This window comes from Podarcis raffonei, chromosome 10 (genome assembly GCF_027172205.1).
Source record: "Podarcis raffonei isolate rPodRaf1 chromosome 10, rPodRaf1.pri, whole genome shotgun sequence".
Classification (NCBI taxonomy): Eukaryota; Metazoa; Chordata; class Lepidosauria; order Squamata; family Lacertidae; genus Podarcis; species Podarcis raffonei.
The window spans coordinates 78,449,235-78,477,135 of record NC_070611.1 but is presented as its reverse complement, the minus strand read 5'-3'; the positions used below and the strand labels follow the sequence as shown (position 1 = coordinate 78,477,135).

At 46.3% G+C, this 27,901-nt stretch overlaps 3 protein-coding genes across 7 annotated transcripts in view; 2 read left to right on the top strand and 1 right to left on the bottom strand.

Annotated features, from left to right (window-relative positions):
• Positions 1–9,517, top strand: part of LOC128422442 (zinc finger protein 665-like) — a 352,200-nt gene extending 342,683 nt beyond the window's left edge. For all 5 annotated transcript variants that reach the window (XR_008332504.1, XR_008332503.1, XR_008332506.1 and 2 more), the window contains one exon: positions 9,390–9,517. The gene's annotated coding sequence lies outside the window, so the exon portion shown is untranslated. The remainder of the gene's footprint in view (positions 1–9,389) is intronic.
• LOC128422464 (zinc finger protein 420-like) lies at positions 135–9,365 on the top strand. Its single transcript, XM_053406527.1, has 6 exons — positions 135–586; positions 787–868; positions 1,114–1,196; positions 1,942–2,068; positions 3,708–4,769; positions 6,738–9,365. The coding sequence occupies exons 1-6, from the start codon at positions 173–175 to the stop codon at positions 8,162–8,164; spliced, it is 3,195 nt and encodes a 1,064-aa protein (XP_053262502.1). The 5' UTR covers positions 135–172; the 3' UTR covers positions 8,165–9,365.
• An 8,488-nt stretch (positions 9,518–18,005) lies between the features above and the next one.
• On the bottom strand, positions 18,006–27,901 carry LOC128422916 (oocyte zinc finger protein XlCOF6-like). Its single transcript, XM_053407534.1, has 4 exons — positions 27,684–27,901; positions 24,760–24,932; positions 19,982–22,083; positions 18,006–18,072 (listed from the first exon to the last, which is right to left on the bottom strand). The coding sequence occupies exons 3-4, from the start codon at positions 21,958–21,960 to the stop codon at positions 18,006–18,008; spliced, it is 2,046 nt and encodes a 681-aa protein (XP_053263509.1). The 5' UTR covers positions 21,961–22,083; positions 24,760–24,932; positions 27,684–27,901.

Genomic DNA, 27,901 nt, shown 5'->3' with positions numbered 1-27,901 from the left:
AGACTCATACATACTTCCTCACGGAATATTTTTCTCTTCCAGGCAATATGTCAGTTTTGTAACAGAGCGATGTATTTGCTTTGTAGAATTTGCAAGGATCTCTAATTCAGACAGACAGAGCTTGGCAGAAGATCAAGGGATTCTCTCTCTTGGAGGCTTCCTGAGAGCATAGATGGATGAGAAAAACTCAGCTGGCCCTGAAGCAGGAAGAGGCCATGCCATCAGAACCGGGAGCAGTGGGGGATTCTGGGGAAAAACTGTGCAGAAGATCCTGGGTGAGGAGGACACTCTCCGCTCAGAGGTGCAGAGCCAGCAATTGAGGCAGTTCTGCTTCCAGGAGGCCAAAGGACCTCGAGAGGTTTGCAGCCGACTCTACCACTTTTGCCACCAATGGCTGAAGCCAGAAAGGCACATGAAAGCTGAGGTGCTGGACCTGGTGATCTTGGAGCAGTTCCTGGCTGTCCTTCCCCCGGAGATGGAGAGCTGGGTGAGGGACTGTGGAGCAGAGACCAGTTCCCAGGCAGTGGCCCTGGCCGAAGGTTTCCTCCTGAGTCAGGCAGAGGAGAGGAAGCAGGCAGAGCAGCAGGTGAGAGAGACTTTCCTCTAGATACTCCAAAGGGGCTCCAAACGTGAGTGACAATATCTGAAAATTCTCTGTTAATATACCATCCTTTTTTGGAAAGCAGCCATTCAATGCTATCAGATTGCCCTTCAGTTTTTGCCTCTGTCATTCCTTTTCTAACTCTTCTTCATAGTTTCTGTTTTGAATATTTGTTGCTATTTCAGAGACAGGATCTGTTTGCAGAAATGGGCCCAGATTCCTCTGAGACCAAAAGGACTCGGTTGAAAACCAGAGAGAGGCTGCTGGGTAAGGAAGGAGTCCGTTCTCCATTTGGTTCCTTTCTGTGGATATCAAAACAAATCCATGGGTTGTTTTCCTCTTTTTTTGGGGGGGGGGGAGAAACTTGGGGCCAGGAGCACCAAGGAGGGAGTTGTATTTTTTAACCCAACTAAATTATGAAATGGGTCCAAATGTCCAGACACACTCAGAGGGTGAGACTTTTTGGAGAGCAGCTGCACTCCTGGCTTCCCACTTACTTTTGTCTCTTGCAGGTGACCAGATGATGCCAGTAAGACCTCTTCTTCCATCTATTCCTGGTGGGGAAGGAGAAGCAACGGCTGTGGAAGCAGCTCAGGTAGAGGGAGGGAGCCTTGTGGGGAAGGGGGCTGAGGGGTGGGGCAGCCAGGGTGCCTCTGGCCCCCCAAAAATCTCTCTCCTCCTCTTGGCTTCTGTCCAAGCTTCTCTGAAGGCATCTTTGTCAAGGGCAGCCTGGACAGAAGCCAAGAGGCTGGGAATGCCATTCGAGAAGCTTAATGGGCTGAGAATAAGGAACAGCCACCTTGCCTTAACTCACCTTCTGAAGGTCAATATGATGATTCATAAGTCATTGTAGTTTTATTTCTAGAGTTATCATTGAATGCTAAAATAGACTTTTAAGCAGTTCATCAAGGCTACAAAAAAACAGTTCCCAGGATTCACCTATCCTGTCACATCAGTTGCACAATGGGGCTTTCCCCCCCTTCTCCTCCCTCCATTCCTGCAGTGCACTTCTTGAAGTTGTCTTTAGGGCATCAGAAGGGTCTCTCCCACCCCCCCAAGAACATCACATGGGGAGCAGAGAGGGGATCCTTCCCTCTGGCACAGACAGAAGGATTTTAAGAACACAATGTAGAGTTCTACCCATTTACACTAAGATTAATGTCCATCACTAAATCACACAAGAATTCCACTAAGACATTAAAAAGAGCACCCAAATTAAAATCTGCAGCAGGACAATCCCATTGAAACAAAACACCATTTAATAAGCAGAAAGAAACAGAGCAATGTGTAGCAGACAACCTTAGTGCTGTCTAAAGAGGATCTTTCCCTTTCTCTCTTAGGGTCCAGTGTGCTTTGAAGATGTCACTGTTCGTTTCACAGATGAGGAATGGGCGTTGCTGGATCCTGACCAGAGAGCTCTGCATAAGGAAGTCATGGAGGAGAATTGTGGGATAGTGGCCTCTCTCAGTAAGGCTCCCTTGTGGATCATAATTTCTCTTTGGAAATTCCATGCATCTCTCTCTGTGATAAGCCTCCCTGGTTTTGAGGGAGCTCTGCAGGGCCACTTGCAGCACCTGGGATTCTAATACCCTCAAACTCACCTTAAATGGAGGTCTATCGACTGTTTTGACCTTGGACATGATCAAGCCAGCATAGACCTTGCTGAGAATGGAATGGGAACATGCTGGGAATTTGAGGTTAGGAAAGCACATCTTTTCTTTTTTTTAAAGAAATATTTATTAAGATTTTACAAAAACAGATACACAAAAACACATCATAAACACATAATAAAAAAAACAAAAAAATTTAGAATAAACACACAGAAAAAATACAAAAAATTAAAAACAATTCTTTTTCATAACTTAAAACTCATTTGCTTGTTTCTTTGACTTCCTCACACCTCCCCTTCTTGTATTCCCATTTAAATAATCAAATCAGCAAATCCTTACCCTCTTTCGTTTATCTTATCTCTATAACTTAACATTTTATAACTCAGTATTTTCATCCATTATCAATTAATTTTTCCATATTCTTATTAACTTTGTTACAAATACCACTTATTTCCAATCCAACATCATTTTAATTACGTTTTAACCCATTTATACCCTTTTTCCATATTCTTGAAGCATTACAGCTGGAAACCACTTAATTACTTTCCAACATCATTCTAACATTCATTAATTTTACAATATTTCTGTAGATAGTCTTTAAATTTCTTCCAATCTTCTTCCACTGCCTCTTCTCCCTGGTCCTGGATTCTGCCAGTCATTTCTGCCAATCCCATATAGTCCAAAGCATATCTTTGTTTGACACTGTCCTGCCTTGTATTGCCCAAAATCTTCCTGACACAGAGCATTGAGGGGTTTTTCTGATGGTTGTAATTGTCCACAATTCACTTCACAAAGCAGCTTGCTCAACACGCAGTCCTAGTAGACCTTCATCTTGGTATTGAACGGTTAGCATCCCATTCGCCCATACTCTTTTGGAGAGGTGAGCCGTTGCCAGAACTGCCTCACCAGTACACTTGTCCAGGTCAGCATCAACGAAGAGGTTGTTGGTTTCTTAGGTAGACACAATCATCCACCACCCCCAGTGGCTGAAACTCGCATGGTTCTAGGCACATTTTGCAACAGGGAATGTCATACACACGAGCAGTTTCCGAGCTCTGCTCGCAGAACCTAAGATTTCGGATTAAAAGTGCAGAGTGGAAGGAAAGGAGGACCTTTTTCTGCCTCCCCACTTCCAGCTACTCTTTAAAGACTGAAGGAGAGACCTTCTTTAAAAATCAGAGGGGTGGGCAGGGGAAGGACTAGACCATGTGAAAAATGAACATATTATTTTAGCTGCTGTTCATTCCTTTTCAGCTTTGTATTTTTGTCAGAAGAGAGTGCATATGGACATTCCATTTTTGAGCCCATAACCTAGGTTTAAGGTCCTCTTTATGTCCTAGCTGTACTATCTCTGTTTCTAACACTGCCCACCTCTAGTGTGTGGTCAGCAGTGTTGATGCATGGAATTCTTCCTCTATCACAAGGGTTAGTGATCAATATTCAATGCAGTGGCACTCCACTTCTTCCTGCAGCTCTAATCCATTTCTTCATTGCAGGTGGTGATGATTTGGAAATTGAGAGCGAGGATGCCCATGACAGAATGCACACAGTGGAGAAGCCATTGCCACTCTTGGAGTGTGGAGAGAGCTTGAGTCACAGCTCCCATTCGACTACCCACCAAAGAAATGCTATTGGGAAGAAACCCTCTCAGTTCTCTGAATGGGGGAAAACTTTCTGTTGGAATGAAAGCCTCACTTCACAAGAAATAATTCCCACAGGGGAAGACCCACTGAAATGCTTGGAATGTGGAAAGAGCTTCAGTACGAGTGCACATTTCATTTCACATCAAATAATTCATACAGGCAAGAAACCCTATCAGTGCTTGGAATGTAGGAAAAGCTTTAATACAAGCAAAACCTTCCGTAAACACCAAAGAATTCACAGGGGGGAGAAGCCATTTCAATGCCGAGAGTGTGGAAAGAGCTTCAGTCAGAGAACCCATCTCACAGCCCATCAAATAATTCATACAGGTGAGAAACCCTATCAGTGCTCGGAATGTGGGCGGAGCTTCAATCACAGGACGACTCTCACGGTCCATCAAAGGATTCACAGTGGTGAGAAACCCTATCAGTGCTCAGAATGTGGAAAGAGTTTCACTGTGAGCTTCCATCTCACTTCCCACCAAATAATTCATACCGGGGAGAAACCATATCAATGTGTGAATTGTGGAAAGGGCTTCACCCAAAAGGTAAGTCTCACTTCCCATCAAAGAATTCACAGTGGTGAAAAACCTTATCAATGCATGGAATGTGGGAAGAGCTTCAGTCGGAAGCAAAGTCTCACTTCCCACCAAAGAATTCACAGTGGTGAGAAACCCTATCAGTGCTTGGAATGTGGAAAGAACTTCAGTCTCAGGGCCCATCTCACTACCCATCAAAGCATTCATACCAGGAAGAAACCCTATCAATGCTTGGATTGTGGAAAGAGTTTCCTACAGAGAGTTGATCTCACTTCTCACCAAAGAATTCACACAGGGGAGAAACCATATCAGTGCTTGGAATGTGGGAAGAGCTTCACTGTGAGCGCTGGTCTTACTTCCCACCAAAAAATTCATATTGGGGAGAAACCCTATCGACTTCCGGGTTAGCGCCATCGTCTAATGGCGGATTCCCTCCGAGCTCCGGAGGGAATCGGCTCAGCAGGGGTCGGGTCCTGACGCGCCGGCGACGCGGGGACCCCTAAAAACCACAGGCGTGGAAGCCTGTGGACCTGGTGACTCGGTGGGCACCTTTGCGCCCCCCGACCCGCGAAGGAGCCTTTTTAAAGGCTGCGGAACGGGGGACGGGGAGCGGCGCGGTGCTGAGAGTCCTCTGCTTCCCCTGCTGAGTGAAGCCGCATGCCATGGACGGAGAGCGCTGACTTCTTCCTTGAAATATCGGGACTAAAAGTAACAACCCGTGAGTAATACGGAAATTGGACTTAAAAGGAAATATTTTTTTTTTGGATCTGGAACGAACGGGGTAGGCGCAAAAAGGAAGTCCGTCTCCCCGCCTTGTAAACATCTTAAAGCAAGGACTAGCTAACTAAGGTTGAGAGAATAATTTCTTTCTTATTGGATAAAAGTTATTAATTCCATGACTTGGCAGTTTAAGCTTGTTTGCTGGAGGATAAGAGTTGTTTTTAAGAGCTGAAGGGCAACCCCCCCCCCCGGGACCTGGGAGCGATCCGCGAGAGAGCCTGTTTAAGAGACATAGAAGATTTTGACAGCTGTCAAATTAGCTGTCAAAGTTGGGAAAGAAAGAGAACATTGGTTCTGTGGTCTCCGCTGGACATATTTGCTACAATTTGGTTATAAATTGTTGGAAACAAGGAGGAATTGATACAAACTAATTTGACTTTTGGCTTTTTTATGAACTAAGTAACCAGAATCCCTCTAGAGGTGGTTCTGGGACACTACAATGGCTGCAAGTGGAAAAATACTGATGGAGCTAAATAGAACTTGGTTTCTTCTGGGAAAGCTACAAGAACAAAATGATGTTTTGGCTATAAGGGTCAAAACATTGAATGAAACAGTAAACAATTTTACTGAACTTAGTAAGGACTTGACTCAAGTCTCTGCAACTGAACAAAAGTCCCTTGCAGCGGAACAAAAAGTTTTGGTAGCCGAACAGGAAGAGAAGCTTGAGAAAATTGAGAAAGTGGGAAAAGAAATATATGAGGTGCTGGAGGGTAAGGAAGGAGGAGCAACAATGCCACAGATGAAGGAAAGCCAGAGGCCTGTCAAAAAGGATACAAAGGAAAATAAGAACTGGATGAGAGAAATTTGGTTTGAATTGGTGAATGAAGAATGGAGAGACCTCCCCAGGAGATCTGAAGATTTGTGGATTATAAATTTGATCAAGTTAGAAGTTGGAGCTTTTGGGACATTTGGACTCAAAAAGATCGAGAAACAAGATTTGAGCTCCACTTTTAAATATGGAGATCTGGCTGGAAGAAAAATGGACATTACTGAGACAGAGCTTCCCCGAGTTTTGGTTTTTGGTATAAAGGACTATCAAAAAAACCGGCAGAGAGGAATTGAGAGAGAATTACGAGCCTCGGACGTGAGATCTCCAGGCTGATTGCAGATAGGATGATAGATATTGGTGGGGGATCAAAACCGGGAAAAGGGGGGTGGGGATTGGGAACCTAAAGGGTGTATAACTATATTTTGATTCTTTATTTTATTTTGTCAGGGGTATTAAAATGGGGAATTCGTGGAAGGGTATTGGGGTCAACCTTAGAAAAAGATTTAAAGAATGGGTACTGAGGTACAAAGATGGATGTTTATAAGCTAAAATTGGTTATATAAAATGAATTAAATACAATAATGAATTAAATATAATAAGGTTAAAAAAGTGGGGATAAGAACTTGTTGAACTAATAATTGGAAATGGAATACAAGAGAGGGAGGTGTGGGGAAGTCATGGAAATATGCTATTGAAAAAAAGGTTGTAAAAGATGTTTGTTTTTTTCTTTTTTTGTTTTTTTTCTTTTTTAATCTTTTTTGTCTTTTTGGAAAATCTTAATAAACATTTTTGGGGGAAAAAAGAAACCCTATCAATGCGTGAATTGTGGAAAGAGCTTCACCCAGAAGCAAAGTCTCACTTCCCACCAAAGAATTCACAGTGGTGAGAAACCCGATCAGTGCTTGGAATGCGGAAAGAGTTTCTGCCAGAGAGTCAATCTCACTCACCACCAAAGAATTCACACAGGTGAAAAACCCTATCAGTGCTTGGAATGTGGGAAAAGCTTCAGTCTGAAGCAAAGTCTCACTTCCCACCAAAGCATTCATACCGGGGAGAAACCCTATCGATGCTTGGATTGTGGAAAGAGTTTCTGCCAGAGAGCTGATCTCACTTCCCACCAAAGAATTCACACAGGAGAGAAACCCTATAAGTGCTTGGAATGTGGAAAAAATTTCCGCCAGAAAGTCAACCTCACTTCCCACCAAAGAATTCACACAGGGGAGAAACCCTATCAGTGCTTGGAATGTGGAAAGAGTTTCCGCCAGAAAGTCAACCTCACTTCCCACCAAAGAATTCACACAGGGGAGAAACCCTATAAGTGCTTGGAATGTGGAAAGAGCTTCAGTCATAAGCAAAGTCTCCCTACCCATCAAAGAATTCACAGTGGTGAGAAACCTTATCAGTGCTTAGAATGTGGGAAGGGCTTTGGTAAGAGGACCAAGCTCATGGCCCATCGACGAACTCACAGTGGTGAGAAACCCTATCAATGCTTGGATTGTGGAAAGAGCTTCAGCCAAAGGGCCAATCTAACTTGCCATGAAAGAATGCACACAGGGGAGAAACCGTATCACTGCTTGGAATGTGGGAAGAGCTTCAACCAGAAGCAAAGTCTCACTTCTCACCAAAGAATTCACACAGGGGAGAAACCTTATCAGTGCTTGGAATGTGGAAAGAGCTTTGGTAAGAGGACCAAGCTCATGGCTCACCAAAGAATTCACAGTGGTGAGAAACCCTATCAATGTGTGAAATGTGGAAAGAGTTTCTGCCAGAAAGCCCATCTCACTTCCCACCAAAGAATTCACACAGGGGAGAAACCCTATCAGTGCTTGGAATGTGGGAAGAGCTTCACCCGGAAGGACAACCTCACTTCCCACCAAAGAATTCACACAGGGGAGAAACCATATCAGTGCTTGGAATGTGGAAAGAGCTTCAGTAAGAGGACCAACCTCGTGGCCCATCAAAGAATCCACACTGGGGAGAAACCCTATCAGTGCTTGGAATGTGGGAAGAGCTTCACCCGGAAGGACAACCTCACTTCCCACCAAAGAATTCACAGTGGTGAGAAACCATATCAGTGCTTGGAATGTGGAAAGAGCTTCAGTAAGAGGACTAACCTCATGGCCCATCAAAGAGTTCATACAGGGGAGAATCATAGAATTTTAGACCTGCAGGAGACTTCTGGGTCGTCTAGTCCACTGCAGGACTCTCAACTAAAGCTTCCATGACATATTGCCTTCAAACTTCTCCTTACAAACCTCCAAGGAAGGAGAGTCCACAACCTTCCAAGGGCATCTCTAATTTGAAGCCATTGATTTGGGTGCCAGCCTCCAGAGCCGGTGAAAACAAGCTTGTTCAAGCTTCCACGTGACAGCCCTTCCTGTTCCTCAGAAGACTTGGTTTCCCAACGCTTAATTGTCTTGCTCACCCCCCTCTGCACACCTTCCAGCTTGTCAAAATCCTTCTTAAATTGGGGCACCCAGAACTGGACACAGGACTCCAGGTGTGGTCTGAACAAGGCAGAAGAAAGTGGGACTATTACTTTTCTTGATCTGGACACTTGACTTCTTTGGACGCAGCCTAGAATAACAGCCTATTTCGCTGATGTTGACTCATGTTAGTCTTGTGGTCCACTAAGACCCCAGGTCTTTTCCATATGTACTACTGACAAGCCTGGTATGTCCCATCTTATATTTGTGCACCTGATTCGTCTTGCCTAAGAGCAGAATCTTACCTTTCTTCTTAGCGAAATTTATTGGATGCCTTTATATACCACCTGTTTCTTCAAGAAGCTCAGTGTCGTCTTAAGTCGTTCTCCCCCTCATCGTTTAATCCTGACAACAACCCTGTGAGGTAGGTTGGGCTGTGAAGCCATCACCCAGTGAGCTTCATGGATGAGTGGGTATTGGAACCCAGGTCTCCCAGTTCCTAGTCCAAAACTCTTAAGCACTGCACCCCACTGGCTCTCGAATGAGACTCTTGGAAAGTGCATGCATGCGCATTTACCGAAAGTTTCAGTGCAATGTCTTGGTGTTTGTATTTAAAGTTTTATACGCATGTATCAATGACATTAATATAATAATGGTAATTATTTAATTACAGTAGAAGAGTAAATTTTAGGAAATGCTAGATGGTGATAGGGGTAGTTTGGAGTTTGGAATGCTGGGATTGAGCAATTGAACTGAACAATTTCCACATAAATCACAAGATCTAAAATATAAAAACAAAACACCAACAGCAACAACCCCCCCAAATTCAAGAGTCTGTTCAGCAGCCTCAGCTTTTGCAGCTGGAGTCAATCCAGGCTCTGCCCTCCCAGGCTAGGTGGAAAAGGTCTCTAAGGAGAGAGCCCGTCTTCTGGGACCTGCAGCCAAGATGGTTGGCTGCAACCATTGGAGGGTGGAATGGAATGGGACAGTGGTGGCAATTGTGGAGCAGGGCTGGTTAGACCAGTAGAGAGAAACAGCATTATAATCCCCGTTGTTGCAGCTGTAGCAAAGTTTCAAAAGAAAAAGAAAAGAAATGAGAACATTTGAAACCACATGTTTATGTCTATTTTTAAAAGAAATCAGTTTAATGAATCGATGCACACTTCCTCCTTTGTTATGTTTGGGGTGAAGTGTTGAAGAGTTCTCTGTGGTGGCAACAGGAATAAAGGGGAGTTTGGCGGAAGATCCATCTCCTAGCCGTGCACCTTGAATGAAAAGGGAAGGTGGCCCAGGGATGGGGGGCAGGGCCAGAGCCCCTCTGAGCAAAGGCGGTGGGGGCTCAACATGGGGAGATAAACTAGAGGACACTCGGAGAGTTCAAAGTGCTTCATAAAAACCAACTCTGCTGTTTTTACAACCTCCCTATGAGGTGGACCTGTAGCATTTCCACATAAATGTGGGAAGTTGAAGAGAGGAGGAGGAGAGCAGAGAGGGGCGTGAAGCAGAGACTCTGTCCCTCTGCCCTCTTGCAAGTTGCACACACACAATGCGCTCTGATTTGCGTTGCCCATTCACATCTGTTTTAGGTCCCCAGGCATTTACTGAAACAGTCTAGGTGCTGATTTTTAAAGGTTTGAGGGGTAGTAAGGCGGTAAATAATATGATATGTTTGGATATGTTGTTGAATTGCTAATAAAAATATTTTTTAAAAAATAAAAGTATATAAAATAGTTTACTCCCATTCTGTTCACAGAAGGATCCCAGAAGGCAGACTTAGGTTACAAAATATATACACCTGGAATCTATCCCATAAGGAAATAGTTCCTTTGTCCTCTCTTGAAGCCAAGAGAGCATCTCAGGCTAAGGAGATGTGGCTTCTTCAAGGAATGGAGTCAGAGAGAGAGATGGCTGCCTCCCTTGTGCTATGTTGTTACCTGCACAGGTGAGGTCACACCCACCTCTGGTCACACGTAGAGGAAGTTTGTCCCAGCCCAGGAGGAAACAGGATGTTCTGACTGGCTGGTCCAGACATCCCCTTTTATGTCCACTCTAGGAATGTTGTATTTGACTGCTCTGTGTTTCACACCCCACAGTTCAAACAAAGAGAGATTGCAAGGAGCTCCAAAAAGAGCTCTCCAAACGGGGTGGATGGGCAGTAATTACAGTTCCTTGTCAATGAGATCAAAGTGATGCATGTTGGGACAACCCCCCCCCCTTAATATGTACAGGCTCATGGGGTCTGAACCGGGTTTCCCTGTGTGCTCTAGGAGACCAGGGGAGAGGGGAGCTGGTCGCAGCAGGAAGGGGGGTCTCCGTGGATGCTTCAGCAACCGGCCTCCTCTGGGTCTCCTGCCCCCCTCCTCTCCTCCCTCTGAGTCTGACCTGCCAGGTACTTCTCCCCTCCTTAAAATGCTGTTCAGTACTTCTTTCAAGGGTGCAATCAGGGTTTGATTTAGTTTTTTGATAATGTTTTGCCGAAAATCCATCCGGTCCTGGGTTTTTGATTCTTTTATTACTCGTTGGATTTCGTCTTCTTCTATTGGCTCTGCCTCTTGGCCCTTTCACTTTGCACCAACCAATACTCAGCTTTACTTAAGAATACTTTAGCATTTATGTAGCACATTTAAAGCATTACAAAATATAACATATATTATCTCAGTAATCTAAACAACGGCCCTGCAAGGCTGTCCAGTGTTATTATCCCCATGCATACGAAGAGTTGAGGTTGCAGGAAGAGGAGTTTGACTCACATCTCACACTTTGACTGTTACACTACATCATTCCTTGCCCTCCAGATCCTGAAAACAGCTCTGTGAGTTGTCAGAGGACTGCCCCCCATCCTATTCAAAACAAGGCAGCATGGGCAGTAAGCCCTCGTCAGCAACCATTGCCAGAGATGTCTGTATGGGGAACGGTGGGCTGAGCATAACACACGGAGGCAGCTCAGAGGCATCCCTGCTGGTCGCTCGCTCCAAGGGGAGGTGACACCCAACCCCAGGCTCTTTCTGTGGGAATGTTTAGGGAGGCAGGAGAGGATATATTCTTTTATGATATCCTTCCTACCTTGTGTCGGCAAGTTCTATAACTTAGCAGAGTTGTTAAACAATCCCTCTTTTAAATCACACAGCAGTTAGCTAGTTGCAGGCTCGTCTGAGCCTCACTATTTAGGATTCCTGGTAATGACCCTTTTTATATCCCTCCTAAAAGAATAGACACGATTATCTGATTAAAGTTAACATAAAACTAGTTTATTTACAATCATCCAGTTCACAATAAGATCCCTGAAGGCAGACCTAAGTTACATAACTCTATATATATCGACATGAACTATCCCATAAGGGAAATAATCTCAAGTGACTGCAACTGAGCAGTCACCTCTTCCTAACTTGTAGGAACACAAAAAGGAGAAGAAGAAGAGTGGAACATGGAGGCCGTGTGCTCCTCTGTCCAAGAACAGGCCACGCCTACATGAAGTGCCATGCAGAGGAAGTCTGTCCCCGCTCAGGAGGAACTAGCAAGTCTTCTCCTGAGTGACACAAGCATTCCCCAGCATGTGCCTTGTAGGAATGTTGCATTTGACTGCAATACAATTTTACACCCCACACCTTCACTACCCAATAATCATTTGCAAGCGTACTTCTTCCAAGGCTCAGTAGTTAAGATTCTGCGCTTGAAAAACAAAACCCCTTAGATTGAAGCATCACCAGAGAAACTTCTTCATGTGCATCTCACACAACATTCTCATCTCCAGTTAGGATCACCTGAGACCTCAGAAAGAAATCATTGTTTTGGGGGAGAGTGGCGTGGAACCATGCCTGAGTCAAAAGATTACAGAGCAAAGACAGCGCCCTATTCACGTTTCATACGAAGTTGGTTTGTTCTCATGAATTGTACCAGCGAGCTTCTTCACAGAATTTCACATCCCCTTATAAAGTCATGTCCAGCGATACCTTCATGCCCAAGCACTCTCCTGTCTCAGATGCAAGCAATCCCCTTGGCCAGCTACCATTGGACATCCTGCACCTTGTTTTCTTTTGCAAACCTCCCAGCCTCAGCAGTTCAGATTCCAGCCTACGCATGCACTTATGCGCACACACTTGTCGGGAACATGTTCTCTTTTATCCAGACCAGATAACTGTCAGCATTTAAAGGTGTAGTAGAAAGATGACAGAGAACAGGATGGAAGATGTTTAAGATACACTTGGAGTGCCATCTTCCCCCCGTCTGCTCAGTCCGGTGCAGAATACATCCAGGGAAGTGGAGTCAGGGGTCAGGACTGCAACATTATTTATGCGTTGGGATTCGGCTGCAGAACTGCAGAGTTTACTAAGCACATTTGCGGGGGGAAAGTCTACACTAGCGTCCATCTGGCATACTTCTGGGCAAACATATGCAGGGTTTTATTGCAGGGTCTTCGGTAGTTTAGCCCTAAACTGAGGACGCCAAGAATTTTGGTTTGCTCCTTGGCTTATTGAGCTCCAAATTGCTGCGTGACTTCTCATGAAGCAAAGCTGCCACAAAGCACACTTGCCTCAAGGAAGACGGAGCTCATGCCCACCTAACAATATGCTTGCCCTGACGAAGCTAGAAGGTGCTGGGTTCCCCCCCCCCCAAAAAATATTTATTGGTTTTCTCTTATAATTTTGTTGTTGTTTAGTCGTTTAGTTGTGTCCGGCTCTTCATGACTCCATGGACCAGAGCACGCCAGGCTCTTATAATACATAAACATAAACACAGAAAAGAACATTACATTTAACACAACATAAAAACTTAACAATAAAAATGCAAAAGATAAAAGAAGAATTTTTCCCCTTCTTATTCCCTGGTATATTTACATTGCTAGAAGACTTCCTCGACACCTTCCAATTTGAATTTCATCATAACACATATTTAGCAGTTCCCAATTTCATATCTGAAACATCAATATCCTCTTTCATTACAAACTTCTTATCCCTACTTCCAATTGTAATCCATAATAATCATTATTATTGATCTTTCTCTATCTCTTAGCCTCATCTGTTACTTCTAGGAGTTTCTTATTTTATCTTACAGTTTGCGAAATCTTCAGCTCCTGCTTTCAATTACAACAAACAAGGCACAGGAGCCCTGCTTGGGGGGGGCACATGAGGGCAACCTGACAGACAGAGCAACTCGGGAGGCAGCAGCTCAAGTGCACCCTCCCCCAGCAGCCAACTCTGCCCCCTCACTTGTTGGCTCGCCTGCCTCCGTTCCGCCCCATCTTCTTCCCTGCCTGCCTCCTCCAGCCGAGAGCGAGGTGGCAAAGCGTGGACTTCCGGGTTAGCGCGATCGGCTAATGGCGGATTCCCGCCGAGCTCCGGAGCAGCGCATGTGGACGTGAGTCTAGGAATGGAGAAGATTGTGGGCGGGATTCTCTGAAACACCCAGCAACCCAGATTCTCATCCTTTGCTGTCTCTTTTGCTTACGGTCTTCACTCCCAGCCTTCCTGGCAAGAGGTAGCAAGGAGGGGGAGGGGAGAACGGGAGACTTGGGGTTCTGCAATTAGAGAGGCAATGAACTGCAAGGGGAGAACGCCAATCAAAGCTCTCATTCCCTGTCGGGGAACCTGAGATCTGAAACATTTCCTTTTGCCCAAGGAAGACGCCCCAAGGCTGGTCCAATGGCCACTTTGGATAGCAAGGGACTTGGGCTTGGTTTCCAATTTCTCTTTTTCTCGTAAATGCAGCTGCACCGGCAGCACCAAGATCCGGAAGGAAGTGACTGGTGCACGTCAGAGCACAAGGGCGTTTACAGTTCCTTTCCGTTCTCTCTGGAGCAGCCAGGCGTCCAGTGGAAAGGGACTCTTTTCCATTGTGTGTAAGAGGCAGAAAAGGTTGGTGGGACCCCATGGGAAAAAGAAGGAGAAGGACTTTGTAGAGTCCTTTGTAGAGAAGACAAATGACTGTCAGGACAAGAAAGACCTGGGAAAAGGCTGGCGGGTTTTTGTTCTGGTTGAAAAATGGGATCCCCACATTCTAAGAGTTCTAACCGCCAGACTCAAAGGCATGTGCTGGTCGCAGCAGGAGGGGGAGTCTCCCCGGATGCTTCAGCAGCCGGCCTCCTCTGGGTCTCCTGGCCCCCTCCTCTCCTCCCTCTGAGTCTGAACTGCTCTCTGCCCCAGACTCTTCCTGCTCACCAAACCCTGTTTCCTCCTCAGCTTGCAACACCTCCCCTTCCGGTCTGCTCCCCTTTCTCCCTCTTTCGGCTCATCCCCCCACCAGTCCCCAGGCTCTGAGCCTTCTTCCCTTGTGGGTCCCCCAGCTTGTGCCTCCCCCCCCCCAGCCAGTCCATAACAACAACAGCAACCACAGCACTGTGGTCCTCTGGTGTCAGGGAGAGGCAAACGGGAAAAGATGAAAGGACAGAAACCAGCAGTTATAGGGAGCCTAGCGAGATTATCAGCAGCGTGTCGTCAGACAGTCAGTCTGACGAAGAGGGGGAGGAGGAGTGTGAGCCTGGGACAAGTCATGCTGTACACAGAGGAAATAAGGGGAGGAGTTTTCGCAGATTTGCATGCTGGGTAAAGAAAAGAAGGAAGTAACGTTAGTGGGAGCAACTGCGCACAAGGGGAAGGAGGTTAATGGAAACGCTGGAGATGTACGTTTGAACTTTGTCAAATAAATCAAGTGTTTGGAACTGGCTGGGAGCCCGGAGTCTTATCTATGGCCAGCTGGACAGCACTAAGCCTCTGACATCTGGTAGGAAAACTCCCGAGTAGCATGATTGAATCAAAACTTCTGGGACTATGGAAAAATACTATCTTCCTCAAACCCCAGAATGAGCAGGAGCTCTGGTGTTGCCCCATGGGGTTCATGAGTGAAGATGGGGCCCCCAGGAGACTTCTCTGATGCCTGCAGCCCCCCCTTCCCCCTCTTGAAATTAGGCTTGGGGGGGACTTCCTGGTTAGCGCGATCGGCTAATGGCGGATTCCCTCTGAGCTCCGGAGGGAATCGGCTTCGCAGGAGCTGGGTCTGGCTGCTGCGGCGACGCGGGGACCCTCAGAAATCACAGGCGCTGAAGCCTGTGAACCTGGTGACTCGGCGGGCACCATTTGCGCCCCCCGACCTGCGAAGGAGCCTTTTTAAAGGCTTCGGAATGGGGGACGGGGTGAGCGGCGCGGTGCTGAGAGTCGACTGCTCCTCCTGCGGAGTGAAGCCACATGCCATGGTCAGAGAGCGCTGACTTCTTCTTGTGAACAATTGGATTCTAAAAGTAACAATCCGTGAGTAGTACGGAAATTGGACTTGTAAAGGAAATTTTTTTGTTGAATTTGGCACGATCGGGGAAGTTGCAAACAGGAAGTCCGCCTCCCCGTCTTGTAAATAATTTAAAGCAAGGACTAGTTAACTAAGGTCGAGAGAATTTCTTTTTCTTCATTGGGTAAAAGATATTAATTTCACGATTTGGCAGTATAAGCATAAATAACTTTATTGGAGGATAAGAGCTAGTTTTGAGAGCTGAAGTGCCACCCCACCCCCAGACCCGGGAGTGATCCATGAGAGAGCCTGTTGAGGAGATACAGAAGAGTTTGACAGCTGTCAAAAGTAGCTGTCAAGAAGGAAAAAGAGAACTTTGTTTTTGCTGTCTCTGCTGGATATATTTGTTGCAATTTGGTTATATTTTGTTGAAAACAAGGAAAAACTGATACAAACTAACTTGATTTTTGGATTTGAACTGGAAAGTATACTAAGTAACCAAAATCCCTCTAGAGGGGGATTTGGGACATTACAAGAATGGCTGGAGGAGGGAAAATTCAAGCTGGGCTGGACAGAGCTTTTGTTCTCTTGGGAAAGTTACAAGGCCAAATGGATGTTTTGGCTACAAATGTTGCAACTCTGAACTTAACAGTAAATAATATCATTGAATTGGATAAGGATTTGACTCAGGAAGCCCATGCAGCTGGACAAAAAGAGAAACTTGAGAGTTTTGAGAGTGTGGAGAAGGAGACATATGTTGTTTCTGAAGAAAAGGAAGGAGGAGCTGTAATTTTGCAGATGACAAAGGAGAGCCAGAGGCCTGACATGATGGTTACAAAGGAAAATAAGAAATCGAGCCAGAGGCCTGACATGATGGTTACAAAGGAAAATAAGTACTGGATGATGAAAATTTGGTTTGAATTGGAGATTGAAGAATGGAGAGATCTCCTTATGTGGAGATCTGAAGACCTATGGATTACAAATTTGATTAAGGTGCAAGTTGGAGCTTTTGGGACAATTGGACTTAAAAGGAGTAAGAATCAAGATTCGGGCTCCACTTTTAAGTATGGAGGTCTGGCTGGAAGAAATATGGACCTTAGGGGGACAGAGCTTCTCTGAGATCTGGTGTTTAATACTAAAGACTATCAAAAAAACCGGCAGAGAGGAATTGAGAGAGAATTAAGAGCCTCGGACGTGAGGTCTCCAGGCTGATAGTAGATTAAGACTAATGGACATCTGTTGGGGATCGAAACCGGGAAAGGGGGCGGTGGGGTTTGGGAATCCAAAGGGTGTACAAATATAATCTGTTTTTTTTTTATTTTGTTTTGTTATTAGTAAGAAAATTGGGGAATTCGTGGAAGGGAATTTGGGTCGACTTTAGAAAAAAGGTTTTAAGAATGAGCACTGATGTACAAATATTGATGTTTATAAGTTAAAATTGGTTTTTTCTTTTTAAAATGAACTAAATATGAAAAGGTTAAAAATTGGGGATAAGAACTTGTTGAACTAACAATTTGAATTGGAATATAAGAAGGGGAGGTGTGGGGAAGTCAGGGAAATATATTATTGAAAATACGGATTGTAAACTTCATGTGTTTTTTAATTTTTTTTCTTGTTTTTTCTTGTTTTGATTTTTTTTTATGAAGATGGGAAATTTTAATAAACATTTATTAAAAAAAAAAAAGGTGGGAAAGCGTGGGCACTGGGGCGCCACCCCTTTGGTTCGCCTCAATTAAATACCCACACCCCAATTAAATACCCAATCATAATACTTCAATTAAAAAGTAAAAAACAAGAATAAAAAAGATCAAATTATAGTCCAAATTGCATTTATTAATTTCTTGGGCATCCCCACAGTCTGGATCTCTGGAGCAGATCTCCACATCTTAGTCCTGCTTCTCCTTGTTGTTTCCATATTTTCCACATTTTGTTTCCATTTTTCCATATCTCGATATTTGTTGTTTAGTCGTTTAGTCGTGTCCGCCTCTTCGTGACCCCCTGGACCAGAGCACGCCAGGCACTCCTGTCTTCCACTGCCTCCCGCAGTTTGGTCAAACTCACGCTGGTAGCTTCGAGAACACTGTTCCACCATCTCGTCCTCTGTCGTCCCCTTCTCCTTGTGCCCTCCATCTTTCCCAACATCGGGGTCTTTTCCAGGGAGTCTTCTCATGAGGTGGCCAAAGTCTTGGAGCCTCAGCTTCAGGATCTGTCCTTTCAGCGAGCACTCAGGGTTTTTTTTTGAAAAATCAATAAAAATGATTAAAAATAAAATAAAATCCACATCCCAGGATATTTCCCCTATCAGCTCTTTTCCACCTTCCCCCCCACCTTTTTTCACCCCCATACCTAAAACCCAGACATCCTGCACTGTGCCAGGATTGTGACTCCTGTCCTCAGGAAACAAAATAGCTCCCCCCCCCGATGCTTAGGTGCCCTGAGAGCTGTGCAGGACCCCCAATCCTTGAAATGAAAAAGGGAGGGGCTCAGGAACCCTGAAGGGAGCAGGCGGGGAGGGGGCTGCACAGGCTCCAGAAGCTCCATCTCGCTGATTCCCCCCCCCCATGAAGTTCCTTTAAGACCCCAAGTTGCAGGGGGCAGCCTCACTTGCAGCGAAACAAAATGCAGCTGCCCTGGCCAAGTGGAGCCAGGCTGGGGGGCACCGTGGGGACCCCAGAAATGTGCCCCTAGAAGAAATGTGCCTCCCCAGTTGGAGGCAGCCCTCCTCCTGAAACACCAAGAGAGTAAACGGACAGGAGAGGAGCAGAAAGCGGAGTCCCCTCAAGATCAGTATTGGGACCTGCGGCTTTTCAACTTGTTCATAAATGATCTAGACTTCGGAGGGAGCAGGGAGGGGGCAAAGTTTGCTGATGGCAGTAGATTGTCCCTGGGTTCATGAGTGAAGGTGGGCCCCCCAGGAGACTTCCGTGGTACCTGCAGACCCTCCTTCCCCCTCTTGAAATTAGGCTTGGGGGGAAATCTCCCATTCAATTTCAGTATTCCAAGTTTTCTTCAGAACGCGCAAGGCAGGAGGCAGCGATGAAGTTCTGGTGAAGAAGCAGTGCTTGGAGATCATGCGGTGGGGGGGGGGTGACAGAGTTTGGTGCAAAAACCAAAGGTACTTTCATCTAAAATTATACTCACCATTGTGAGATGTTGCCTTATTTCATTATTATAATGTTTTACATGTAAACACCAGAACTTCACATATACCTCATGCTTTTAGGAATGATTTCCTATTGAGTTCATTGCTCAGAGTGGACTCTGAGAGGAAGACGTCCCACACTCCATACATCTAAATGGGTTCTCCCATGTGAGAGTCCTGGGATGTTCCTTAATCACTCCGTTATAAATAAAGCACTTTTTGCAATCTTTTAGAATCATAGAATCATAGAGTTGGAAGAGACCACAAGGGCCATCGAGTCCAACCCCCTGCCAAGTTCTTCCTGTCCATGAGTCTGTTGATTCTGAACTTCCACTAAGAGTAAACCTCTATCTACTTTCCTGATATTTATAAGGTTTGTCTTTTGTGTGAGTTTGCTGACAAAAATCAAGGGTTCCACTCTGACTGAAGCTCCTTCCACACTCCATACACTGAAATGGTTTCTCCCCTGTGTGAGTCTGTTGATGTTTCCTAAGACATCCACTATTACTAAAACTCTTTTCACACTCCATACATTGAAGTGGTTTCTCCCGTGTGTGTGTCCGTTGATGTGTTCTAAGCTTTTCATTATCACCAAAGGTCTTTCCGCACTCCATACATTTAAATGGTTTCTTAACTATGTGAGTCTGTTGATGTATTCTCAGGTTTCCACTATAACTGAAGCTCTTTCCACACTCCACACATGTAAATGGTTTCTCTCCTGTATGAGTCCGTTGATGTGATCTAAGCTTGTATTACAACGGAAACTCTTTCCACACTGTGAGTCTGTTGATGTTTTTTAAGTGTTCCACTCTGACTGAAGTCCTTTCCACACTCCATGCATTTAAATGGTTTCTCCCCTGTGTGAATCTGTTGGTGTTTTTTAAGGTCTGCATTCTGACGGAAGCTCTTTCCACATTCCATACATTTATATGGTTTCACCCCTGTGTGAGTCTGTTGATGTCTTCTAAGGCTTCCACTATTACTAAAACTCTTTTCACACTCCATACATTGAAATGGTTTCTCCCCTGTGTGTCTCCGTTGATGTGTTCTAAGGCTTGTATTACAATGGAAACTCTTTCCACACTCTATACATTTATATGGTTTCTCCCCTGTGTGAGTCTGTTGATGTTTTTTAAGTGTTCCACTCTGACTGAAGCTCTTTCCACATTCCATATATTCATATGGATTCTCCCCTGTGTGAGCCCGTTGATGTGATCTAAGGCTTCCACTATCACTAAAACTCTTTCCACACTCCATACATTGAAATAGGTTCTCCCGTGTGAGCCCGTTGATGTGATATAAGGCTTCCACGATCACGAAAACACTTTCCACACTCCATACATTCATATGGTTTCTCCCCTGTGTGAGTCCGTTGATGATTTCTAAGGTGTGCACTCTGACTGAAGCTCTTTCCACACTCCATGCATTTAAATGGTTTCTCCCCAGTGTGAGTCCGTTGATGTTTCCTAAGGTTTCCATTCTGACTGAAGCTCTTTCCACACTCAATGCATTTATATGGTTTCTCCCCAGTGTGAGTCCGTTGATGTGATCTAAGGCTTGCACTATGACTAAAGCTCTTTCCACACTCCATACATTGAAATGGTTTCTCCCCTGTGTGAGCCCGTTGATGTGATCTAAGGCTTCCACTATCACTAAAACTCTTTCCACACTCCATACATTGAAATGGTTTCTCCCCTGTGTGAGCCCGTTGATGTGATCTAAGGCTTCCACTATCACTAAAACTCTTTCCACACTCCATACATTGAAATGGTTTCTCCCCTGTGTGAGTCCGTTGATGTGATCTAAGGCTTGCACTATGACTAAAGCTCTTTCCACACTCCATACATTGAAATGGTTTCTCCCCTGTGTGAGCCCGTTGATGTGATCTAAGGCTTCCACTATCACTAAAACTCTTTCCACACTCCATACATTGAAATGGTTTCTCCCCGGTGTGAGTCCGTTGATGTGATCTAAGGCTTCCACGATCACGAAAACACTTTCCACACTCCATACATTGAAATGGTTTCTCCCCTGTGTGAGTCCGTTGGTGCGATCTAAGCTCTGCACTCTGACTGAAGCTCTTTCCACACTCCATGCATGTAAATGGTTTCTCCCCTGTGTGAGTCCGTTGATGTTTTCTAAGGTCTCCACTCTGACTGAAGCTCTTTCCACACTCAATGCATTTATATGCTTTCTCCCCTGTGTGAGTCCGTTGATGTTTTCTAAGGTCTCCACTCTGACTGAAGCTCTTTCCACACTCCATACATTCATATGGTTTCTCCCCTGTGTGAGTCCGTTGATGTGATCTAAGGTGTCCACTATATCTGAAGCTCTTTCCACACTCCATGCATTTAAATGGTTTCTCCCCGGTGTGAGTCCGTTGATGGTTCCTAAGGCTTCCATTATCACTAAAGCTCTTTCCACACTCAATGCATTTAAATGGTTTCTCCCCTGTGTGAGTCCGTTGATGTGATCTAAGGTTTCCATTCTGACTGAAGCTCTTTCCACACTCCATACATTCATATGGTTTCTCCCCGGTGTGAGTCCGTTGATGGTTCCTAAGGCTTCCATTATCACGAAAGCTCTTTCCACACTCAATGCATTTATATGCTTTCTCCCCTGTGTGAGTCCGTTGATGGTTCCTAAGGCTTCCATTATCACTAAAGCTCTTTCCACACTCAATGCATTTATATGCTTTCTCCCCTGTGTGAGTCCATTGATGTGATCTAAGGTTTCTACTATAACTGAAGCTCTTTCCGCACTCCATGCATGTAAATGGTTTCTCCCCTGTGTGAGTCCGTTGATGTCTTCTAAGATGTCCACTATCATTAAAGCTCTTTCCACACTCCATGCATGTAAATGGTTTCTCCCCTGTGTGAGTCCGTTGATGTCTTCTAAGATTTCCACTAAAGCTCTTTCCACACTCCATGCATTTAAACGGTTTCTCCCTTGTGTGAGTCCGTTGATGGGATCTAAGGCCTGAATAGTAACTGAAGCTCTTTCCACACTCCATGCATTTAACTTGTTTTCCCCATGTGTGAGTCCGTTTGTGCAATTTAAGGTTTCCACTCTGACTGAAGTTCTTCCCGCACTCCCTGCACTTAAAGCATTTTATTTCTGTGTGAGTCTCCTCGAGTGTTCTAAGTTTTGCACTGAAAGAGAAGCTCTTTCCGCACTCCATACTTTTAAATGGGTTCTTTCCTTTTTGTGTTTGTTGATGTGAACTATGTGTGCTCATTCAGTGAAGCATATTCCACATTTCACACATTTTAATGGCTATTCCTAATGAAACGAAAGGTGCCCTGTCCCCCGCAATTCTGTCTTCTCCATCACCTTTTTCAGAGTCGGCAGAAAGGAAATCCTGTTTGGGTTTCAGGAAAGAGAACAGAAAAAAGCACACATCAACCGCCATTAGCACCTTCTCTTATTTCAGCATCTCCTACATTCTCCCATGTCCTACCTATGTTCCCAATTTTTAGGAAATGAAAATGGTATGATGTCAAATGGTAGTAATGCATCAACAACCTTTCATAATCCTCAATCATCTTTAATAACACAGCATGACCTTGGAATACTGTTGTCCTGTGGGAAATCCTTTCCAATCAAGTGGTTGTCCCTGTTTCCACCTCTAGATCTTCATGAATCACCTGCACAGTCTCACTGACCTCAGGAGGTCCATATGGGCTATTTTCGGAGACCCTGGTCTACATCTTTTCTGGGGAATGTGGTCTGAGTCAGTCAGAGAACTAGTGACAAGGCTTGGTGCTTAGAGTCAGCTGAATGGGTGCTCAGGGAAGCTCCTGTTCTTGGAGATGGACCTCTGTCTACATGCCTCACATTGCATGGAGAGAGCAGGAGAAGCAGAAGGAAAGCAGCTGGCACATGGGAATCCCAGGTGGAAACACCCACCCCAATGGTTCTTTATAATGATGATGTGCTGCCTGATCCTGTGCTTGTCTTCTGACAGAGGACTATCCTAATCTGGTACTGAAAAGCAAGATATTCAAGGCAAGGACATAACTGTAGTTAATGGTAGGTGGCCATATTAGTCTGACACAGTTGAAATAAAAAAGTAAAAAAATAGTCCAGTAGCACCTTAGGGATCAACTAAGTTTGTTCTAGGTATAAGCTTTTGTGTGCATGCACACTTCTTCATATAGTGGAGGATAGTGGGAGATGGTAGTAGGAGTACCTTTCTGAGAAAAAACCCACCCCACCCTCCCACGATATACAAGGGTCTGGTGACATCTGTGTCAGTGTATCTGAAGAAGTGTGCATGCACACAAAAGCTTATATCTAGAACAATCATAGTTGGTCTCTAAGGTGCTACGGGACTATTTTTTAATTTTTTATTTCAACTGTGTCAGACCAACACGGCTACCTACCTGAATCTAGATGTCATGGGGTGTTGGGGATCAGTAGTTCCTTTGGTGGTGGTCATGTCCTGCACCTTCTGGGGTCATTTTTCCACCCTTGGTGCCCACCCTGCACTCAGCTCTCACCTGTGGCTTCCAGAAGCTGTCAGCATGCAACAGGGGTTCAAGCAACGGCTTCAACCGGCCGGCTAAACCAGGTGAGGAAAGCTGATGGGTCTCAAATCCTTCGGGGGCTGGGGAATTCTGCTGCACCTGAAGTCAAGCCCTGGTGGATGGAGAGGAGGAGAACAACTGTGAATCCCAAAGTCCAGAAGGCAGATTCTGCCCGTGCGGAAGAGGAAAGTGAAGGGGAGATGGGGCACGTCCACCCGGAGGCTTGTTATCTAGTCCCAGGGTTACTCTGACATTGAATTATATATAAATTACAGTATTGAAATGCGCCTGCTCCCACTTCCTATTCTGATATTACTCTACTCTGTCTGTCTGTTTCTTACTTGAGTGCTGTTTTGGTATGCTAAGTCAGGGTTTTACTGTAAATTAAGTTTTTGATATTTTTGGGATCCTGTTATGCTTATCTGTCTTCGGTAATAAATTTCTCAGCTGAATTATTTTTTTGCTGCCTCTGAGTGTTTTCTCCTACTCTGCTAACTATACATCGATCATTATGGAGGAGCAAGATCTGCAACCTAAAGCCCTCCTCAGCCTCGGCCCTGTGGACCTGAAGGAGCATCCGAAGGTCTTCTGCTGCTTCCCTTGCTGTTAGAAGTGAAGCTCCAGGGAACCAGGCAGAGGGCCTCCTGCCCCATGGAATGCCCTCCCTTCAGAGGGCAAGGAAACAGGCAACCATCTGACATTTAGAAGACAGCTGGGTGTCGTGGGTTAAACCATAGAGCCTAGGACTTCCTGATCAGAAGGTTGGCGGCTCGAATCCCCGCGATGGGGTGAGCTCCCGTTGCTCGGTCCCTGCTCCTGCCAACCTAGCATTTCGAAAGCACATCAAAGAGCAAGTAGATAAATAGGTACTGCTCCGGCGGGAAGGTAAACGGTGTTTCCGTGCTCTGCTCTGGTTCTCCAGAAGCGGCTTAGTCATGCTGGCCACATGACCCGGAAGCTGTACGCCGGCTCCCTCGGCCAATAAAGCGAGATGAGCGCCGCAACCCCAGAGTCGGCCACAACTGGACCTAATGGTCAGGGGTCCCTTTACCTTTACCTATATGTACTGTAAGCTGCCCAGAGCAGCTGGGGGAAGATACTAATACTAGAACTTCTACAGTGGAACCTCGGGTTACAGACGCTTCAGGTTACAGAGTCTGCTAACCCAGAAATAATACCTTGGGTTAAGAACTTTGCTTCAGGATTAGAACAGAAATTGCGTGGCGGCAGCAGGAGACCCCATTAGCTAAAGTGGTGCTTCAGGTTAAGAACAGTTTCAGGTTAAGAACGGACCTCCAGAACGAATCCAGTTCTTAACCTGAGGTACCACTGTATTATTATTATTATTATCGTGTGATTTTTTGTAGTTATTTTGGAATTTTTACTGCAATATTAGCTTACGAAATGTTATGGGTGGAGAAAATCACAGGGTTGCCGTAAACTATAATCCCATTCACAAACTCTCATTCACATACAGTCTGTAAATCTGGGAAGGTCACACACCTCACCTGTGCTAATACTGGCAGTCTTTGGCCTGCACAGGCAAACCCGGTGTGTAGAGCCTCCAGCCCCAGGCACTGTCTATCATGAAAATGGGTCCTTTGACTGGGAAGATTCATGGAGTCGCTGTCATCAGATGCTGATGGGTTTTATCTCAGCTTGTCAGTCACTCTGACACTGCCTACAAAGAATAAGAGGAACAGAAATGCTTTTGAGGTGCAACTTCTATATCAGCCCTGAGAGCCATTCCATGGATTCTGCACCCGTTTCTGATGACAGGTGTACATTATCCTCATCCTCAATCAACCAGGCAGTTGAAAAGAGACTTAAAGATGGAAGCCTGAGAGAGAGGAAAAGGTTTCTGGCTGATTCCTGAGTGGGATTGCGGAAACCAAGAGCTGCTTCTGAGAAGGCCTCTCCCCTCCCCTCTTCCTCTCGGGATTTCCTCTCCTCTCCAGGGGAGCAATGGTTGGACTGGGCAGAAGCGCTGCATCCGGACAGGGCAGGGGGTTATGGGGTGGAAGGAGGATGGTGATTGCAGGAAGGAAGCGTGGGGGGACTGGACCCCCCACTTTCCAAGGATCCCCCTCTGGTCGCCTTGAAGGGGGGGGCATTCCTGGGCGGGAGAGAGAAGCCAAGGCGGCCCCTCCGGAGATTCATCGTGGGGGTCATGATGGAGATGTTAGGAAATGCGCCATGGAATGCCCTCCCTTCAGAGGGCAAGGAAGTAGGCAACTCTCTGACATTTAGAAGACAGCTGTATCAGGAGGTTTTTAATGTTTGATGTTTTACTGTCTTGTATATGTACTGTAGGGACGCGGGTGGTGCTGTGGGTTAAACCACAGAGCCTACGACCTGCCGATTAGAAGGTTGACAGTTCGAATCCCCGCGATGGGGTGAGCTCCCGTTTCTCGGTCCCAGCTCCTGCCAACCTAGCAGTTCGAAATCATGTCAAAGTGCAAGTAGATAAATAGGTACCGCTCCGGCGGGGAGGTAAACGGTGTTTCCGTGCGATGCTCTGGTTCGCCAGAAGCAGCTTAGTCATGCTGGCCACATGACCCGGAAGCTGTATTCCGGCTCCCTTGGCCAATATAGCGAGATGAGCGCCGCAACCCCAGAGTCGGCCACGACTGGACCTAATGGTCAGGGGTCCCTTTACCTTTACCTCTCTGTACTGTAAGCTGCCCAGAGCGGCTGGGGGGAAAAAACTAATACTCCGGCGGGAAAGTAAACGGTGTTTCCGTGCGATGCTCTGGTTCGCCAGAAGCAGCTTAGTCATGCTGGCCTCATGACCCAGAAACTGTACACCAGCTCCCTCGCCGCAACCCCAGAGTCGGCCACGACTGGACCTAATGGTCAGGGGTCCCTTTACCTTTACCTGTATATACTGTAAGCTGCCCAGAGGGGCTGGGGGAAAATACTAATACTATAATGTCTACAGTGCTACCTCGGGTTACAGGTGCTTCAGGTTACAGACTCTGCTAACCCAGAAATAGTACCTTTTGTTAAGAACTTTGCTTCAGGATGAGAACAGAAATCATGTTCCGGCGGCGCGGCGGCAGTGGGAGGCCCCATTAGCTAAAGTGGTGCTTTAGCTTAAGAACAGTTTCAGATTAGGAACGGACCTGCAGAACGAATTCAGTTCTTAACCCGAGGTACCACTGTACTATTATTATTATCATGTGATTTTTTGTAGTTATTTTGGAATTTGTACTTCAATATTAGCTCATGAAATGTTATGGGTGGAGAAAATCACAGGGTTGCCGTAAACTATAATCCCACCCACGAACGCTCATTCACATACAGTCTGTAAATTTGGGAAGGTCACACACCTCACCTGTGCTAATACTGGCAGTCTTTGACCTGCACAGGCAAACCCGGTGTGTAGAGCCTCCAGCCCCAGGCACTGTCTATCATGAAAATGGGTCCTTTGACTGGGAAGATTCATGGAGTCACTGTCATCAGATGCTGATGGATTGTATCTCAGCTTGTCAGTCACTCTGACATTGCCTACAAAGAGTAAGAGGAACAGAAATGCTTTTGAGGTGCAACTTCTGTATCAATCCTGAGAGCCATTCCATGGACTCTGCACCCCTGTTTCTGATGACAGGTGTACATTATCCTCACCCTCAGTGGAAAAGACAATAAAGATGGAAGCCTGAGGGAGAGGAAAAGGTTTCTGGCTGCTTCCTGGGTGGGATTGCGGAAACCAAGAGCCGCTTCTGAGAAGGCCTCCCCCCTCCCCTCCCCTCTCGGGATTTCCTCTCCTCTCCAGGGGACCAATGGCTGGACTGGGCAGAATCGCTGCGTCTGGACAGGGCAGGGGCTTATGGGGGCTCATGGGGTGGGAAGAGGATGGAGCTTGCAGGAAGGCGAGGGACGGGGACTGGACCCCCACTTTCCAGGGATCCCCCTCTGGTCGCCTTGAAGGGGGGGGGTCGATTGCTGGGCGGGAGGGAGAAACCAAGGCGGCCCCTCCGGAGATTCCCCAAGGAAGCCACGATGGAGACGCCCCCCCAAAAGACTGGTCTTCCTCTCTCCCTCCCCCCCCCATTGCTGCGTTTTCCTGACTCGGGGATGCCCCCTCCCTTCTCCCCCTACTTCCCCGACCCCCTCCCTTTCTCCCGGAGTCTCCCCTGCATCCAGACGCCCCCTTGGCTCACCCCTTGCCAGGCGCGACCCATCTCTCCGCCCCATTTGCCCCCCAAGACGAGCAAGGGGGGACAGGGGGGTCTCTATCCTGGCTTCTCTCCGCGCCCCAGGGATGCCTGCGCGGGGGAAACGGGGCCAGGGAGTCCTCGTGGGTGGGCGCCGCATCTCCGCCCCTTGGCAGCACGCGTGCAGGATCCAGGCCCCACGGAAGGCGCTTGGGGGAGCTGGAGGGGTCTCTGGGTCCTTTTCTCCCCCTTCCCCCCCCCCGTGACCCATTTACCTCTTTGTCCTCGCTCCCGATTCTCCTTTCCTTTCCTGCAACATCCACGGGGGGGGGGTCCCTTCTCCCTCCCCTTTCCGAAAGCGCCCCCCCTAGAGCTGTGGGGCAGAGCAGCAATCCGGAGTGAATTGCTGGGAGAAGCAGGCCGTTTGGGAGGGGGGCTCACACACCCCATTCCCGGAGCAGAAGCCGGATTGGAGGAGGAGGAGGAAGGGGTG

Excerpts from the sequence above, each read along its gene's own strand:
- LOC128422464 (XM_053406527.1), top strand. The coding sequence starts at position 173 with ATGGATGAGAAAAACTCAGCTGGCCCTGAAGCAGGAAGAGGCCATGCC. Across the intron at positions 587-786 it reads GGAAGCAGGCAGAGCAGCAG|AGACAGGATCTGTTTGCAGA; the intron begins GTGAGAGAGACT and ends TTGCTATTTCAG. Across the intron at positions 869-1,113 it reads AACCAGAGAGAGGCTGCTGG|GTGACCAGATGATGCCAGTA; the intron begins GTAAGGAAGGAG and ends TGTCTCTTGCAG.
- LOC128422916 (XM_053407534.1), bottom strand. The coding sequence starts at position 21,960 with ATGAGCACACATAGTTCACATCAACAAACACAAAAAGGAAAGAACCCA. Across the intron at positions 18,073-19,981 it reads ACGGGAGAACCTATTTCAAT|GGTTCCTGAGCCCCTCCCTT; the intron begins GTATGGAGTGTG and ends TGCTCCCTTCAG.